This window comes from Antedon mediterranea, chromosome 2 (genome assembly GCF_964355755.1).
Source record: "Antedon mediterranea chromosome 2, ecAntMedi1.1, whole genome shotgun sequence".
NCBI lineage: Eukaryota > Metazoa > Echinodermata > Crinoidea > Comatulida > Antedonidae > Antedon > Antedon mediterranea.
This window is the reverse complement of record NC_092671.1, coordinates 9,981,558-9,999,537: the sequence shown is the minus strand read 5'-3', so window position 1 is coordinate 9,999,537 and position 17,980 is coordinate 9,981,558. Positions and strand designations below refer to the sequence as shown.

Genomic DNA, 17,980 nt, shown 5'->3' with positions numbered 1-17,980 from the left:
TTGATGTCTCTGTCCAATAAATTAAGTTTCATTTTCTTGTTTGTATTCGATTGATGGAAAATTCATTATTAATATGAACACTATTGTTCAAGTATAATACAGCCTTGTAGTAAAAAGCAGTTACTAACTATATGCATCCGCATTGTATTAATTAATCTATTATACTTACTTCTAGACTGCGTTTGCACAACAATCTAATTGTAGATAATATAGCAATATACATATATGATTCTATATGATAAAGGAGCAAGAAATTCAATCATACATTCTGCAGCCAGAAGTGATAAAGAATTGTCATTCGTCGCTAGGTCTCTAAATATGTTACTGCCGTACAATTGAAAACTGACACAGAATTAATCTACCTATTTAACCAATGAATAATAAAATTGAAAAAAAAATGCTTATACAGTACTTTTTATTTAAATCACTTTGCTTATTCATCATGATTAAAGTATGACCAATACATTTTAGTAATCTAACAATATTATGTCACTAATAGTAAGTCAATAATATTATGTCACTTATTTAAAATTGTCATTTAACATTTCATTTCAATAAAAGAATTAATCAAAAAATAGTTACATCTTATAATTTGTTATATCATCTTTATTTTACAATTTAAAAAAATTCTATTCTAGATATAATTTCAAATATTTTGAAACATAATTTCATTCACCTTTGGTTTTAAAAAATAAAATGGAAGCTCGAATAATACGAATTAATGTTACACATTATTACCCTTATCTCAACCCTATAACCTTTAAGGGGGGCTGAGGAGATTGGGTAGCAAATAATGATCCTTAAGCATAGATCGTTACAAATTAAAACACCAACACAAAGATCTTTGCTCTGTCTATCTAAATTGACTGCAATAAAGTAATAGTAATATGTCAGATCCCATGGAATCCTGTGCAATATATGCTATATATTAATTAATTAGTAATTCTATAGCGCATGTAAGCAAGCTCTCAATGCACTGTACATAACATTAATAGACAAGAAGTAAATTAATGATAAACTTGACGAATATTATTATTTTTATTGTGGTAGCAATAAAGGAATGTTGATAGAGGAAAGAGAAATTTTATTTAAAATTTTCAACAAAATATTTCATTTAAATTTAATCAAGAAATATAATTGTAATGCAGTAGTAGACCAACAGTTACGCTGACCACCATTTGACTGGTCTCCATTGGTCAACGATGGCACCATCTAATAGGATATGATAGACCTCATGCAAGGATGCTGTTGCACACGCCTAGAAAAAAATAGTAATTTGATAGTTAAATTTGAAAAGTAAAATACAAGTCAAAAAACATAGATAACAAGTAAAGTGTGAAGTACTCATCTTTACAGAATTGGAAACTCATGTAAATGGAGGAATAACCTGCGACTTGCAGTCTACTGGGCTGAGTTGCGCACAGGTTTCTTTCTACTCCTAAGGGTCCCTTCATGTTGAGTGCTGCCACCAAAGAGCGCCCATTCGTCTGTCCACATCAAAAGAGGCTGAATGGACCAGTACACCGGGGTAACCGCCTACTCTTCCGAAAGATGTACTGGGTTTTTTAAAGTGCACACGAGCCAGATGTGTACACTGGACCTCCAGTTCTAAATCCTTATCCGAGAAGACTTGTTCTACCACTAGAACAATGAGGAGTGACTTGAATTTGAGTCGATTGTATAGCTATGGTTTGCGGCGGCGCTCCTGCCTTAGTCGCTTTGCTTTCTACTAAGACTCACATAGGCTTAGGTAGTGGCACTGTGTTGGCCACCAAAAAGACTTTAAATTTATTTCACTTACATGCCATGGGTATATCCGTAAAATTGTTCCAATCGGATATTTTTCATAATCTAGTTTACCATTGATGGCAGATATTTTTCCAAGTTCTTGGGTCATGGAGTCAATTCTATATATAAAATTAATAAAACTTTTGTAAAAGAAAATGATAAAAAAATTAAAAATTATTTTTTATGACTTTCTAACTTGACTTAACACTGACCTCAAATTTGGCTCACCAACAATGCAACCATGTCCAGTAACGCACTTTGACATTTGGCTTTGGTTGTCCAGTGCAGTCCAACCACAATCCATCACCATATGGCCTCTATCAGGGTAGTGACCTATGACCCTTGCAATTACCGTACATGCTATATCATCTAGAGTACACGAACCAATGTAGTACTGTTGTAAATCTAGAAGATAAGAATGTTTAATTATTCTTGGTTTTGCTTTATGAATAATAAACATAATACATTATGGACTAGACAATATTAATTTAATAAGGGTTGTCTGTAGTGTTATTCATTCATTTCTTTATTTCGGATAGTACATCCATATACAAATCATACAAAAAAGACAAGAAGAGAAACAATTACACCAGAAAATTAACAATATAAGCAACTTCCGCAAAACCAACCTACAATATTCTAATATAAAATATTGCCACTCACTTGTTTCACAGGAAGGTATCTCTTTAATAGATTTTTCATCTGAATGTTGCCCCAATGAATAAGTTCGTTAATATAACATCCGAATTCAGTTTGTCCCACCTTCAAAATGTTGTTTTGTATTTAACTAAGGCAATGATAACTCACCATAAAACACATAATTTCCAGGATGAAATTCAGTTATTCTACTCATGATTTCAGTCGGTAGGCTACAAGAAGGAGTTGAACCCATTGATTTGACTGGACAATCTATTCCTTCCTTTTCAAGCCTGCAACATTTAAAATCACACATTTATTATACACAATACTGCTTTACAAAAACAGCAAAAAAACATATGCGGTGGTCCCAATTTTGAGAATTTATGAAAACATTGCCAAACAAGAAGGGCACAATAACAATTTAATAATAAACATAGAACTATTATAGAGAGTGCTTTAAAAATCTTAAGACTAAGTAACAAATTTATACATTTAATATCGAGATATATATATTTTCAAATAAAAAGAAATCTTGAGAAATTTCACTGTAGTGGGAGGTGGGATGATGACTTAAAATATCAGGAATCTCCTTGGGAGATCTGAATATCGTGGCTTTTACAACCTCCCAAGTACCCACTATACTTCTGAGTGGAAAATTCACTATAAAGCAGTTACAGATTTTCAAAAAGTAAATACTTATAAAATGCCTACTTGTCTGAAAATTCAAGCAATCGTGTTGCAGTCATATCAGAAAGTTTAGTGACATCACCAGTTGATGTTTGATTGTATGAATTTCCTTCATGTACATAAAGACCAGCAAGATCAACTGATTCTGATTGGTGGATTAATCGAGCAAGGTCAAATGTTTTAATACTATCCCATTTGGCTCCGGCTTGAAAATAAAACAAAAGTTAATTTATTTGTTATTAAAGGTTTCGCTGTAACTGTAAAGCTCTGTCTACACTATCAAACTAGATTGACAAAAAAGTGTAATGTGCCCAAATATGGTAGTAGTATGCCCAAATGTGGTATGCCCAAATATGGTAGTGCTTTGACATCATTATGTCCATATATAGACACATCACATTTTTTTTTGTCACATGAAGTTTGATAGTGAGACAGAACATAAAACATGAGATGAAAGATGAGAAAATATGATACTCAAACTTTGGTACTTCTGCTTGATATATGCATATTAGACCACTGGTGTAGTTAGATGGTATGCGGACATTTCACCTTCAATGTGGTATAGTAGCCAGCACTGATTCTTGCTTATATGGATTTGGAAATTAATATGGTTTTTTTCTTTTTTTTTTTTAAATGTTATATCTTCAGGCAATGTTGCCAAGGATTACCAATAGTAAATTAATCACTTTCCTATTAGATAGGTGGTAATCCACCTGATACAGAGATATTTTGTGAACCAGTTCACTACCCCCTACTCATCTTGAATAATGATCTGGGTTTTTTGCACACAGGTTATAACCGTGTACACTGGACATACGGTTTATAGTCCTTATCCAAGAGGCTTGTTCCACTACCAGAACTAGAAGCAAGTCAGCCTTGAACACATGCCGATATTGTTGGCTCTTTAGGTACGGTAAATGGCACCCCTGCCTTGGCTGCTCGGCCATTCAAAATATCAGAAGAGACACAATATCAGAAGAGATCTATAAATCCTGGGGTATGATATCAATAATACCGTAATCATAATGACAATACTGGATGTTTAGTTATATATATAGAACTTACTTCTACCATAACCACAATCTAAATCGAGAAAGACAGACCACTGTTTTCCATTCGCCAACTTTGTATCCTCTAGCATTTGCAAATGTTGAACATTATCGATAAGCATATGAAATTTTGAGATACTCTCAACGAGGGCAGTACACACTTCCACCTTGTTTAGGCTTGGAGGCTGGGCAAATATAATATCTGTGAATCCACCATTGATAAAGTATTTGGCTTCTGCTATTGTTGACACAACAAGTCCATGTTTTCGATTTCCGGTTGATATTTCACCTGCTTGCCTTAAAGAAAATGTCATATTGAATTTAGGAAAAGAGATAGTAGATATGTCTGTCACATCATCATCATAATTAATAACATTTATTTCTAAATAAGAAAGCAAATGCTTGTGTCAGGGATGCCAAAACAAAACAGACAAAAGGAAACACGACAACAATTATACAAACAAAATTTTTAAAGAATTTTCTCTTTTAACTTTAAGTTTCTTATTAGATGGAAAAGTAAATGATTAGATTAATGAACTTACAGGGTTTTATGGGTTTTAGTATGAGGTCGAAGTTTAACACCCAGTTCTTGACATTTTTGTAACATCCTTTCACAATTCTGTGTCACTTTGTTTAGATCAACAACGAGTGAAGGGGTTGGCAAACATGATAACTCTGCCATGATGTTACTGTATGTCAAATCTGTACAGAAATTGAAACCAATTCAAATACTTATTTTTGTGAAAAATATTTTGTAAAAAAAAAAAAAAATAAGGTTGCTACATTTGTCCACATATAACAATACATACCGTTTAGAGTAGGCGGCCTCTTTCTGGCTAGTAGTAGCTAGGCCTGACTGAATACCAGGTGTAGCTCTCTAGGTAGGGGCCGGCCGCCCGGGACTATCTGCTCGGCTCGGCGGCTTAGCGACTAACTAACTAGGCCTAACTAAGAAGGAGCCTAGCTAGAGGCCTAGACTACTTTCTATAAACTTATTATAGCCTGCCTATTTTAGTATATTATTAGGTAGAGAGTAAGCATTAATGGGCTAAGCGAGTCGCTTATTCAAATTATATAGACTAGGCTAAATATTATAGACCTATGTGCTAAGCCTACCTCTCCTCTGTCGACGGTTCTCACGTGTCGTTGATTTTTTTGTGTGTTGTTGTTGTTGTTGAATTTGTTGTCGTAAAATATAGAGTACGCCCTCTTACTTGTTAACTTTATAAAATGAAACCAGATCCCTACGGGTACCGAGGCTCATACAGTCCCCAAAAGTTAGAGTCAGTATTTTACGTCGCACGTTATTAAATAATCGTCACAGCAAATTTAATTGTTTAAAAAAGCACGACGTAAACAGTTAAAATAACAAATCCTGTTATTACAAAGTGCGACCATTGATAGCAGTCGGTGTAGCCATGGTGTAGCTAAATTAAGTGGGGATATCTGCGGTTTTAACGGAAATAAATTACCTTGTTGAAGGACGATACTGTTCTAAGAGGTTCGTTAGCCTTCCTGTCGTGATTTCCTTTTTATTGTCCTTGTTTAAAGTTCTCCTTCCTTTATATCTTATTTCTTCTGTAAAATTGCATACACTATCTAGTAGTTGTTTCTTTCGGACGCACCTTCACAAGTTGAAGTGTGCCAATTTTTTTTCAAAAGATTTCGGAAAAAGTGGGTCATTTTGAAGTATCATAATAGTTATTAACTTTCACCAAAATTAGAAAAAAATATCATTTAACTGAAATACAGTCATTTTTTGTTCAAAAAAAAACTTTGACTTCCAGTCAAAGTTTTCGATCAAAACATATCTCATAATGCAACGCGCCTGTTTGAAAACACCTTCTCAACCGTGAAAATCCTAATTAGCATCATGCATACTGCATACATACTGTATGTATATATAATATAATGTAATGCACTCAGGGTTTGAAATCTTTGTTTACTTTCGCTCGCGACGATTTTCCAGACAAAATGTAATCAAACTAATTTACCTGTTAATTACATAAACTCGTTGTTTTGGGCTCAAATTTTCGACTTAAAGTGAATAACTTTAATAATTATTACTTTGATATGGCCAATTTAAAATTAGAATACTTTGACCTTCATTTTTTTGTGTTTCAAGGGACAATACATCTTTAATGTACATTACATCTTTAATGTACATTACAGTCTTAATTAATGCATGGATACAATAAGTGCTACTAATTTTATCCATGATTAAATTTATTATCATTATTATTCATCTCGTTTGAATAATACTTTTGAATCGAAAGATCGTATATCCAATAATGCAGCACTTGTTAATTAACAACAAAAAAAACAAATATGGTAGTGATATGCTTAAATATGGTAGTGATATTACATCATCATGTCCATATATGGGCACGTCTGTCTCATTTTTTTTGTCACATAAAGTTTGATAGTGTAGAAAAGACTTTATGCGATGTGTATGAATTTTCATACGTGATAATGACACTGTGTAACTTGATGATAAGGCCAACAAAACAATAAACAAACGCCTCTCTCTCCCCCTGTTATTTTTATGACAAAAAAGCAACTAAAAATTTCAATAAAAATCGGATTAATTTTTTAAAATAAAAATGACCAGATCAAGATGGAATATTAAAAAATGAAAGAGCAAGTTCTTTCATTTTGACATTTACGAATAAAAAAAAGAAAACATTTGATTACGTGTACAGGAACACTATTTGTTCATGTTTTAACGATTTTGTGTCAGTGTATGACATATTAAAATATAGTACATTAAAAAATGCCCTCCCTTCACTGAAATTATTCAGAGGTTGACATTGTTTTGGCCTAATAATATTTCATTTGCTGGTTTCACTCAGAACTTAAATCTCGATGTCGCCCAATGTTATTTACGTCTACCATCAACCACTCTGCTGTATACTATTTAGAACACTGGCAATTACTGAAGAGATGCAATAAACCATAGAGATCTCTACGAATAAACCCAAGATCAGACTGTGGCCTACTTTCATGATGAAAATTAATATTTTTCACAAACAATAACATGAAACTAATTCAGATTAATGACAGTATTACATTTATTAATGACAATTGCTTAAACTTACATTTTGAGTTTAGTACGTTTAGTATAGCACATAAGGAACAGGAACATAATTTGAGACCTTAACATGTTGTCAGGAGGTATATATGGATGCGATGACATCGATTCTATAGACTATAATTAATCAATTTTTCCCCAAAATAGAACACACCACAGTGTTCTCAACATTATAAAAAAAATAATAAATACTATACGCCCTTGCGCCTATACAATAGGGAGGGGTTTTGGAAGAAGCTTATAAAGTTCCACCTTGGCTTACTGGGCAGCATCCCCAGCAAGACACAGGAGAGAACCACCCTCCCAGGCTTGGCTCTACTGGGCAGCATCTCCAGCAAGACGCAGGAGAGAACCACCCTCCCATGCTCCTAGGCTTGGCTCTACTGGGCAGCATCCCCTGCAAGACGCAGGAGAGAACCACCCTCCCAAGTAACTTGGCCAGAGTTCAAGCCTGGTCTTCTACTGCTGAATATGCAGCAACCTATTATTATAACCAATATATTTAAACAAATACTGTACACAGTATGATTGCCATTAATATATCATTTGATAGGCATGGGAGAAACTCTAAACAGGTCAGTGATACACTGGAAGTTAACCAATTACTGTAAATCTAACAGTGAAGATGGGATAATTTGTGATAATGGGAATAGCAAACCTATTTGATTCAAACTCGGAATATTCTGCTTAGAATATTTATACTGTACACTTTATCAATATAAAGCTACTTTAAATACACAAAACCCCAGAAATAATATATATTTGTCAATAAAGTTTGTTTCCATTAGGTCCAATAATAGACGCAATATTTCAGCACCAAATGTCATACATATGTAACTTTACTTTAAGCTGACTTGTAATATTGTCGTATCATTTTATCTTAAAAAATATAAATGCAAAATATTTTGATTATTATACAGACTATATTAACATATTATATTTTACAGGTTAGTAGAATAAAGATTAAATATAAACAATTTAATCTACCAATTTTCTAATACTTTTATACAATACCAGGTTTTCAAAATGAATTAAAAAAAACTTCTAAAAATTTGGTTACAAAAAATGTTACTTTTCACATAATGTACAATTTTTCTATACAAACTGGCTACAGTACTTGTCACTGTAGAAAATACCCTGAAACTGAGTTTTAGAAAATCATGGACAGGGCGATATATCTTCTTGGAAAATGTATTATAAGACATAGGAATTTAAGAATTTACTTAATTTTACTCTATACCGTGTGCAAAAATCATAACAAGACCTGGGTCAAGGGTCAGATCTTCTCCCATATGTGCATTATCACATGACATGACAACGACTGCTTGTTTGCCTGGTATTCGTCTGGTCACGTATTGTTCATAAGTATGTCGATTCATCTGCCGAGTCTCTAAAGTGCTTAGTCCTGGTGGCCATTTTCTTTCATGCGCATTTTCCATCAGTTCCGTTACAATATGTGCGGGGCAACCACTTTCGATCAAAGAGCGCTTGATGACGGCTTGCAATACCGCATCTGGTGTTGAGATCATCCCACCCCAACGTGTCACTCTTGCAAGGGGTAGTGAGTTAACCCAGCGTAACACTTCATTTTGTTCAATTTCATCCTCTATGGCACGTATCGATGGACTATTGCTAGGATTTGCCACTCTGATGGCACGGATGTACTCCTTCAGCATCTGAATTTCTCTTTTGTTATCGTTTTGTGAACGTCGCATATCGGATAGTTCAATATGATAACCAGATAGTTTGTCTTGCTGTTCTTTGATTAAATGGCGAAGTTCTTTCACACAGTTGTGATCAACAAGCTCATCTTTGGGGATCACCATACCACAACCAGATTCACACTGCACTGGTCTTTTAGGATTATGTTCACATTCATCTAAATGTTGTGTTAGCGTATCGAGCTTGACAATTTTTTTGCAGCCGAATAAAACATTATCGCATGCAATACGCAACCGTGCCAAAAGGTTGCGTAGGATTCGAGGCACAGGCTTAAGCTGCTGAGGAGTTATAGGGTTGCGATCTACAGGGCATGTATGTTGCCGTGACAGCCATTCTTGGATACATGCACTACAAAAAGCATGTTCACACTGTGGTGCTTGAACCGGCTCTTCTAAAACCCCACTACATATAGGACAAATTAATTCTTCATCGACATCTCCTTCAAATCTATGCACTTCAAATCCCATTATGTCTGAAAATATACATTAAAAAATACACAAATCAGTCAATTAAAAAGAATGTTTTAACAGCTAGGTCTGTTAATTTACGCTGTGGGGATCATTAAATAAGCAATAAATCAATTAAATGAAATCATACATCCATACTATAATTTAGCCTTAGTAGCATTGAAAAAAAATTTAAAATAATCACCAGACCAGATTATAAAGAAGATGGAATGAATAATATTAAGAAAATAAATGAACAAACAAAACAAGGCCCGGGATATCCTGCTGAGCAAGTTTTGCTTTTTATTACCGTTACCATTCATTTACGGAAAATGATAGCAAATACGATTTTACTGCTAAGATATTACGTGTAGGCTCTAACACCGAGTACAGTACACTACACACATTCTTCCACTCATAAATTCCAGTCCAACCCTACAGGCTACACACCCGTCTAGACACTCCTATCTATCTAGGCCTAGCCGTGTAGTGTCAGTGACACATTCACCAAACACGTCATCTGAACCAACAAATCTATTCTAAATATCAGTGATATATATAAATAATATACCTAAATGCAACGTCTTATATAACATAAATAATTAAACTAATTATATGTAGTGTTAAAAATACATACACGCACTCCAAAATGATTCAATTTGATAAACTAATTCATCCAGGTAAACTTCGAAAAACGACGACTACCAACAACCACCAAAAACATCGACAGTGCAATAGTACTGTTGTACGTGTTTACTAAAGCTGAGCGACTGGAAACTGAGTCTAACGGGCGTAATTCCTGAGAGAATGAGGGCTCACCATCGAAATTAGTAAATTTTGGACTAACCGCAGTTAGTCCAAAATTTACTAATTTCGATGGTGAGCCCTCATTCTACACATCCTAATTTAGACTTTTCTTACTATTAAATAAATTGAAGTGAAGGGATGGTGGAAATAGGACTTTAAATAGTTGTGGTCGTATCAATTGATTAGCTAGACGTGTACAGTATTATATATCTTGAAAATATTGTTTTTCCTCTTCAATTCTTTTCATGGTTTAAAAAAAAAAAATTGTAATGCTTATTTTTAAAGTATAAAACTTTTTACTAAAGTGTGCCGCTGATTAAAAAGTATATATTCAAATAAATGAATGCCCTACGTTCGTCGTCAATTTTGCATAATAATCACAGAAAACAATTTCCACCAACCGTTTCAGATTTTCAACACTGTATATTGGCATGCAATTTATTTAATCAAAACTTTAAAAGATAACTTGTATTCATTTATTAAAAAGGAGGGAAAGTCCCTTCACCAATTTCTACGTTATTGTTGTTTCAACCAATCAGAGTCAAGTTTATACACTTATCTAAAGATGGCGTCTTTTCTGAAGCGTTGCTGTTTCTATGTTTTCTAAAAGGCAAGTCTAGACAAGGTTTTGTTGCGGTTATTCAAATTTTTAGTTGTAAAAACATAAATATTATGTTTCGTAATATTCTCTTGCGTCTATAAATATATTTAACAAGTATTACTATGCATTATGTAATCTAAATATATTATCTTAATATGTACAGTGTTGTTGATAAATTAGGCCCATTGTTTGGATCGCGTGTGTAAATTAAAATTGAAAAAACGGCGGTGAAAATTGCCATTGGTCCATTGAAATTTGACGTATGCGGGCCTGGAGAAAAGTAATGGGCCTAGACATATGTCAAAGTTTACAAGGTAATATATTATATATACAGTATAAGTGTAGGCCTATTATATAACAATGCATTGATGATGAAACCAAAGTTAATTAATAATAATAATTTTTCTACCAAAAAAAAATTTAGTAGTACTACTAGGGGCCTAGGCTAGGCCTAGCCTAGTAGGCCAGGGTAGCCTACGTACTAGCTTGGGAGGGCATATATTATGGCTTTTAGTAGGCCTAAAATCTTGCAGTCAACATTCAACAAGAAAGGATTTTTTTAGCTGTGCCAAAATTTCAAATTTTGTATATAAATATTGTATATTTATTTGTGATTAAAAACAAATTAATAAATGAACAATTCAGAGAAGCTCTACATTACAATCTTTTTCTACAATTTTATTATTGCAAATATAATTAGGCCTAGAATATAAATGAAATTGAATTTTAAAAATAAATATCAATTTTTTCTTTGTTTTTAAATATATTATTATTATGAATGAACAATTTTACTAATGTCTTCTAATAATGATGAAAAACTTTATAGCACAAATTAGTATTATTAGGCCAACATCATTTAACCACATACTATCACATAAAATATTGTATAAATATAATGCAAATACAGTACTGTATACACAAATTAATTTATAATGTATATATACACTTAATTATTATATCATGACTATAATTGTTAAAAATTTTTTTTTTAGGCTCCAAATGACATGCCAGATTTGTGGCAGTTGCAGGTGATACAGTTGAAGACAAAACAAAATTTAAAGAGCAAAGATAAAAGGTTACAGTTGAGTAACCTACATCTGAACACTCTGCCAACATGGCACCTGCTGTGTCCAGTACACATCACTACGCTGGACATCAGCCACAACATTTTCCAAACGTTGCCAGACTGCTTGTATTCATTGGTTCACCTTCAACAGTTGTTTGCCCAAAACAATCGCCTTGTTTTGCTATCGGATGGGATCCAACATTTCCAAAACTTAACCACACTCAACCTAGCACAAAATCATATTAGTCAGCTTCCAAAAAGTTTTACTGAACTAAAGAAACTTGAAATTGTTAATCTCTCAGGCAATTTATTGAAATCTCTTACAAAAGAGAGCTTACTACTTCCAAAATTAAAATCATTCCATGTTACAAGAAACCCAATTAAAAACATTCCACGGGATGTGTACATTAATGGGTTGCCTGCACTGTGGAAATATTTTAATATTAGTTTTAAAAGTAGGCCTATATGCCTAAAGATTGATTATGAAATTGAGAGTAATTTATGCGATGAGTTAAAAAATGTAAGTCTTCGGAAGGTAGTTCCTGCATTTGCCCAGAGCAAAGGGCATCATGCTGTAGGATGGGATGCTAACACTATCATAACAAGTGACTACGTTTCTTGCTCAGGATCAAGTCAAGAGAATCAGAGCTCAGAGCTTTTTTTAAAACTTGAAAATGATTGCGGCAACAGTTGTAGTGGTGACCACGGTAGTGAGTGTGGTGAGGAATTGAATTGTTGTTCAGAGGAACATGATTTTGATTTATGCGACGTTTGCTCACGACCTCTTTGTAAAGAACCTTTTTTAGATTATGACGTGTACTATGAAGGACGCTTAGAAGATCGCTGTAAATTTATTGTATATCGCAATGCTGCAGTGATTATTCCGGAGCACAATCGGAATCATCATATGCAGTCGGAATTCTCCATGAACATTTTATCCGATGTGCGTTACCAGCCTGAAGTTGATGAGCATACCTCACTGGCCAGTCATGTTGTGTCGCTAACTCCCCATCGGACTTGTTTTTATCCGGATAAACCAGCCAGAATTAAACTTCCACTCTTTGTAAGCAGCATTTGTGAAGATAATGTTGTTTGTTTTTATAGCGATACCGGCGAAGATGAGGATCCGTTCTGGTTACAGATGCCAGTTACAAACTACAAAGTGTTTAATGATTATGTGGAGATTAAAGCAGAGCATTTTTCGTTATTTACTGTTTTGGTTAAAGACTCTGCTATCCATGTTTCACACTACGTTACAGTAGAGGATGGAGGCTGTCTTCAAATTCCAGAGATACCATCATTTTATGTAAACTTTCCAAAAGGATGTCTTAAGAAAGACATTACTGCTTCGGCTAACATGTACTTTTCTAATCTACCTCAAAATCTCAGAATTGGTTTGAATCAGGACGATGCTTTAGCAACACCAGTTGTCTTTTTAGGACCACATGGTTGTAAATTCCACTCTGTCGCTTCAGATCCTGTCACCATTAGGTTACCATTGCCAAATTACCCAGAGATCTGTCAGACTTTAGGATCACTAGCAGAATTGACAATCTGGTCAACGGAGACATTAGAAACGAAACCGTCGAAATGGCGGAAATTAGATGTTGACTTTGAAATTACATTTAGTGATGGCATATATAACGTAATCTTCTCAACGCCACATTTTACTGGCTTTGCTGGATTCTTTAAAGGCCTGGCCTCACAGCTAAACCAAAGTAGACTGGGTCTGTCGTGGACTTGGTCGAACCGCGATGTTAATTTTAAATGCCAAGCATTTATGCCGGTTGAGGACCTAGACTCGGAAGATAAATTTTCGCTTCTTGTAGTTTGCCACAATGCGGCAAATACGCTTCAAGATTTTGGAAATGCTCGACGAATTGGAGGAAGTATTAAACCAGTGACAATAAAACAGGGTAAGTACACTGATGTGAGTATGACTGCAACACTTTTACAGTTGTTGTAAAATATTAGTAAACTCATGACTAATAGTTAACACATTAACTTTGTTTGTTTCTTTATTTCTTTATTTCCATTCACAAAAACATAAACATACATAAATAGTCATTAAAAAACAAAAGAATGGAAAAGGGGAATCTCTGAAACACAGCTTATAATAAGTAGAAACCTCCCTGTTACAAATTTTAAAGAGTAAAATGTAATTGTTCAGTTTTAATCATTAAAAAAGGGGAGACATAAACAAACAACTAAATACCTGTTTTTTAATTAATTACTTATAATTGTTTATTATATTTATTTCTATTAATTCTTGACTTATTGTATATCATTTTAATAATTGATTTGTGTGCAAAATATTGTTTATGTCATCTGCTTTTTTGAGTTATGTTTCTAGAAGCTGGAGTTGAACATTGCTATTGATACAGTAGTGGTATCTCTACTGTACTCTTTCATTCACCACTCCATTTATTGTGTTGTTTATTTGTATGTAATCTTTTGCTGAATGAAATAACATATAGCAATCATTATACATTTTATCCTTGTTTAAATACAGGTGGAGACATACAAGTGAGACTGGCAAAATCAGATTATTTTGAGGCAGACACTGGGACTGGAGAAGATGCCTCCCTCATTCAAATTGAAAAGAGTTTTCATGGAAATGAGTTTGAAAAACAGTTTGCCTGCAAGTTTAAAGGTGAAAAACTTACGAGAGGCGTGTTTGGCAAAGTGTTTGTCACTCAAAAGAAAGAAGATGGATCGGAAATATCACTGTTTCAGTTTAATTTGATAAAGGTTAGTTTATATTATGTATACTTAAGTGCATCCTGGCCATTTGATTGGTTGAATACATACTGTATCATGTACTGTACTGTATGCATTATTCCGATCCATCCTTGTGGTTAGGCACGTCTACTTAACTCATGAAGATATTCTACTACAATTCAACTCCTAAACACTCATTATTTGTATAATAGATCCAGCTTTTTACAGTATTGTACCTCCTCTTATAATCTTGAGTTAGCTGAGGTTTTGATGTTTTTCAGTGGAATTGTTTGACACTGACATTAAACTATATTATTTCCATAAAGCTCGGTTTTATAAATAATCTATTGACTCAATTGGTGTTTCAGAGTTCAGACGAGCCAGACCAGTCGAGCCAAGACCCCTGGTCAATGCAGCCTCTAGTTGAATTAGCTGGTAAGTTAGAGCTAAATCATTTCAAAGAAAACTAACAGGCAGACACAATTTAATTACTAACCTCTAGTTCCAGTTCAATGTTGATCCACAGAGACTCGGATCAACACAGGGTTGTGCTTCATTGGGGCTATGCAAAAGATTTTAACATTCTCCTTTAGTCAATGTGGCTATAACTTAAGTAAAAAAATAATGCGTATTTGTTTTACAATACTTTTTTCCCAAAGAAATGCATGGCATAATATTCGAAGATAACTGGAAGGTATTGAGCCATGAATTGGGTTTCACAGACCAGGAGATCTTCAAGTTTAGTCAATCAGTAGATCCATTTAAGAAATTAGTGGCATCATATCGTCAACGAGGTGGCATGCACGAGCTGTTTTCTCAAACAATGAGTGAGGTTGCAAGGAAGCTGCGATTAGGACACTATTCACTTGAGTCTGAAAATCGACCAGCTTCATCCAGCTGGTGGCCATCATTCTTTTATCGATCTCAATCTAGTTCAGCTGCAAGCTCACCAGCTAGGTCTACCAGTACGTTAGATGAAGATCAACGTAAGTATCCACTGTAAATGGCATCAAATCTTAATTTAGTGCTTTCACATTTTTCTCTATTTTGACCTTTAGAGCATAATAGTTATAATGGAAACAAACAATATATTCATTAGCCTTTGTTGAATGATATATGTTTACACTGATAACATTTCGAACAGTACAAGTATTTATAAACTGTGTAAACACCGTCTCAACAAAATCTGTTTTTCATATCTACAGCAAGTACTAGTAGAGGTGTAACCAGACGTTCCAGAAAGCGTGCTCACCCAACATGTGCAGCTACCGCAAAAAAACGTATGCGTTACGACCAAGAATCGAGCAACGATGAACTTCTTGAAAACCTTCAGATCAGTCCACCAGGTGACACTCCCCCAAGAACACCGCCACGCTCACCACAATTTTATGGCTCCATTCCATCTTTTTCTCGGTCTTCACCGCCGTTACCGACCCTGTCACAGATTTCCGGAAATACGACGGTTGTTGGTAGCCAACCAAGTGCCCGAATGTCTAGCATGGTGTCTGTAGGAAACGCTCCAAACACGTCAGCATTTTATGCAAATGTACCATCTTCTTCATCAACAGTAAGTATTTTAGGGAATGGATTGGGGAATGTATCCAAATCATTTGGTGGTATGTTCTATTTGGAGTACCCTTGTTTTATTGTGTTTTCTGATATTATTTATTTATATATATATTTTTGTGTGTTATAGTCAACTACTCCTATGCCAGCATTGTTTAACGAGCAAATTTTGCGACAAAGTCAAGAAGAGTTAACTCATCGACAGATTTATCGTATCGCTCCTTTAACCCAGACGCACTGGAAGAAGATTGCCCGTTTGGTACGCGGTGACGACCAAATTGAGAACGACATAAAAAACATTGAGAAAGAGTACTTTTCAAAAGAAGACCATGCAATACAGATGATGCTGAAATGGAAAACTGAGTACACGGACACATGTACAAAGGGAGGACTGTATAGTGCACTCATGGATATAAAGCAGAAATCATTAGCCAATGATTGTATGAAAATATGTGCTACAGAATAAAAGAAATATATATATATAAATTATATATATTGTATTTGGATAATAGGCAGTGGTGTAACAGGTTTGAGCGCTAAACCCAAATGCCCTAGGATTTATAGGGGTCCCTGAGCAGTGCCCAGAGGAAAAACAGGCATTTAAAAAAAAGGGCTAAAAACGCACCCATGGCCTCCAGCGTTGGAGGGCTACTTAGGGTGTTTAAATTAGAATTCTGATGCCTCTGCGTTACACCACTGATAATAGGTCTAAATTTAATAATACTGAAACTTAGATAATAGTCTATAGATTAGAGACAGCGGTTAATTTTTTGTAAAATGAGCCATTTTAGTATATGTAGTGTGTCATAATGCCTGCTGATGGCGCTATATAAAAACAACTAGACTTGTGGCGAAGTCTACGTTTTCAATCATGCTGTGCTGTGGCACACAAAAACTGTTTCTAAAGCTCTGTCTACACTATTAAAATAGTTTGACAAAAAAAGTGAGATGTGTCCAAATATGGTAGTAATATTATGTCGCTATGTCCTTGGGCATACCACATTTTTTGTCACATAAAGTTTGATAGTGTAGACAGAGCTTTACAATGATTTAAATTAAATAATTTCCTAGCAACATATCCAGTTGTCTGTATTTATGACATGCATTCCACGAGTTCATTCAGATCATGTGACACATAATGACGTAGGTAACATATATACCTACCTTTTGTTGAATTTTATATGTATATAACACATTCAACTAACAAAAGTAGTTTTTATATTTTAAAAATGTTTTTTAGAAATAATATTTTGTGCATTTGTAAATAGAGAGACGATATTTATACAATATGTAAATTTTGATAATTTAAAAGAAGAAGCATAATTGTGAAAATAATATATGCATGTTTTAGTAGTCATAGAGCGAACTTTGCTTTGCTCTATGATTTAATTAAGCTACTGTATTATGTTTTTAAACGAGAATTTTGTACAACTGTACACACCACGTTTGGCATTAATAACACCAAATATTTTATATAAATCATGTGAATTGTCAATTTATTTTGTTTGACAGCAGACAATAAAAAGGATGACGGTAATGAGGTGACGTGGATGATGTAATGTAGAAATGTTATGACGCGGTAGGACGATAATGAAACAAAATGTTTAATTAAACCAAAAGAAATCAATTACCGTAGATAATTTAAAAGTAAGGTTGTTTTTTTGTCACTGGCTGTCAATCATAAACTCAGAAAAAACTCATGTGATATGAAGAAAAACATCAATAGCACCCTCTATTGTTGCACCACGTGGTACACAAACCAAGCTCCCGGGGTTTTGAAAGCGAGGCTGAGGAGGT

General features: G+C 34.2%; 3 protein-coding genes across 3 annotated transcripts; 1 reads left to right on the top strand and 2 right to left on the bottom strand.

Moving 5' to 3' along the window:
* Positions 1–341: 341 nt before the first annotated feature.
* Positions 342–5,405, bottom strand: LOC140040345 (D-serine dehydratase-like). The gene is made up of 8 exons (XM_072086209.1): positions 5,280–5,405; positions 4,706–4,865; positions 4,180–4,460; positions 3,139–3,319; positions 2,596–2,717; positions 2,001–2,193; positions 1,802–1,907; positions 342–1,258 (listed from the first exon to the last, which is right to left on the bottom strand). The coding sequence occupies exons 2-8, from the start codon at positions 4,843–4,845 to the stop codon at positions 1,163–1,165; spliced, it is 1,119 nt and encodes a 372-aa protein (XP_071942310.1). The 5' UTR covers positions 4,846–4,865; positions 5,280–5,405; the 3' UTR covers positions 342–1,162.
* A 1,811-nt stretch (positions 5,406–7,216) lies between these two features.
* On the bottom strand, positions 7,217–10,168 carry LOC140039611 (E3 ubiquitin-protein ligase NRDP1-like). Its single transcript, XM_072085229.1, has 2 exons — positions 10,060–10,168; positions 7,217–9,448 (listed from the first exon to the last, which is right to left on the bottom strand). The coding sequence occupies exon 2, from the start codon at positions 9,441–9,443 to the stop codon at positions 8,484–8,486; it is 960 nt and encodes a 319-aa protein (XP_071941330.1). The 5' UTR covers positions 9,444–9,448; positions 10,060–10,168; the 3' UTR covers positions 7,217–8,483.
* Positions 10,169–10,800: 632 nt separating this feature from the next.
* LOC140040342 (uncharacterized) lies at positions 10,801–17,953 on the top strand. The gene is made up of 7 exons (XM_072086205.1): positions 10,801–10,839; positions 11,823–13,812; positions 14,409–14,647; positions 14,986–15,052; positions 15,277–15,603; positions 15,823–16,184; positions 16,314–17,953. Exons 2-7 carry the CDS (start codon positions 11,835–11,837, stop codon positions 16,647–16,649), a joined length of 3,309 nt encoding a protein of 1,102 aa, XP_071942306.1. The 5' UTR covers positions 10,801–10,839; positions 11,823–11,834; the 3' UTR covers positions 16,650–17,953.
* The last annotated feature ends 27 nt before the right edge of the window (positions 17,954–17,980 follow it).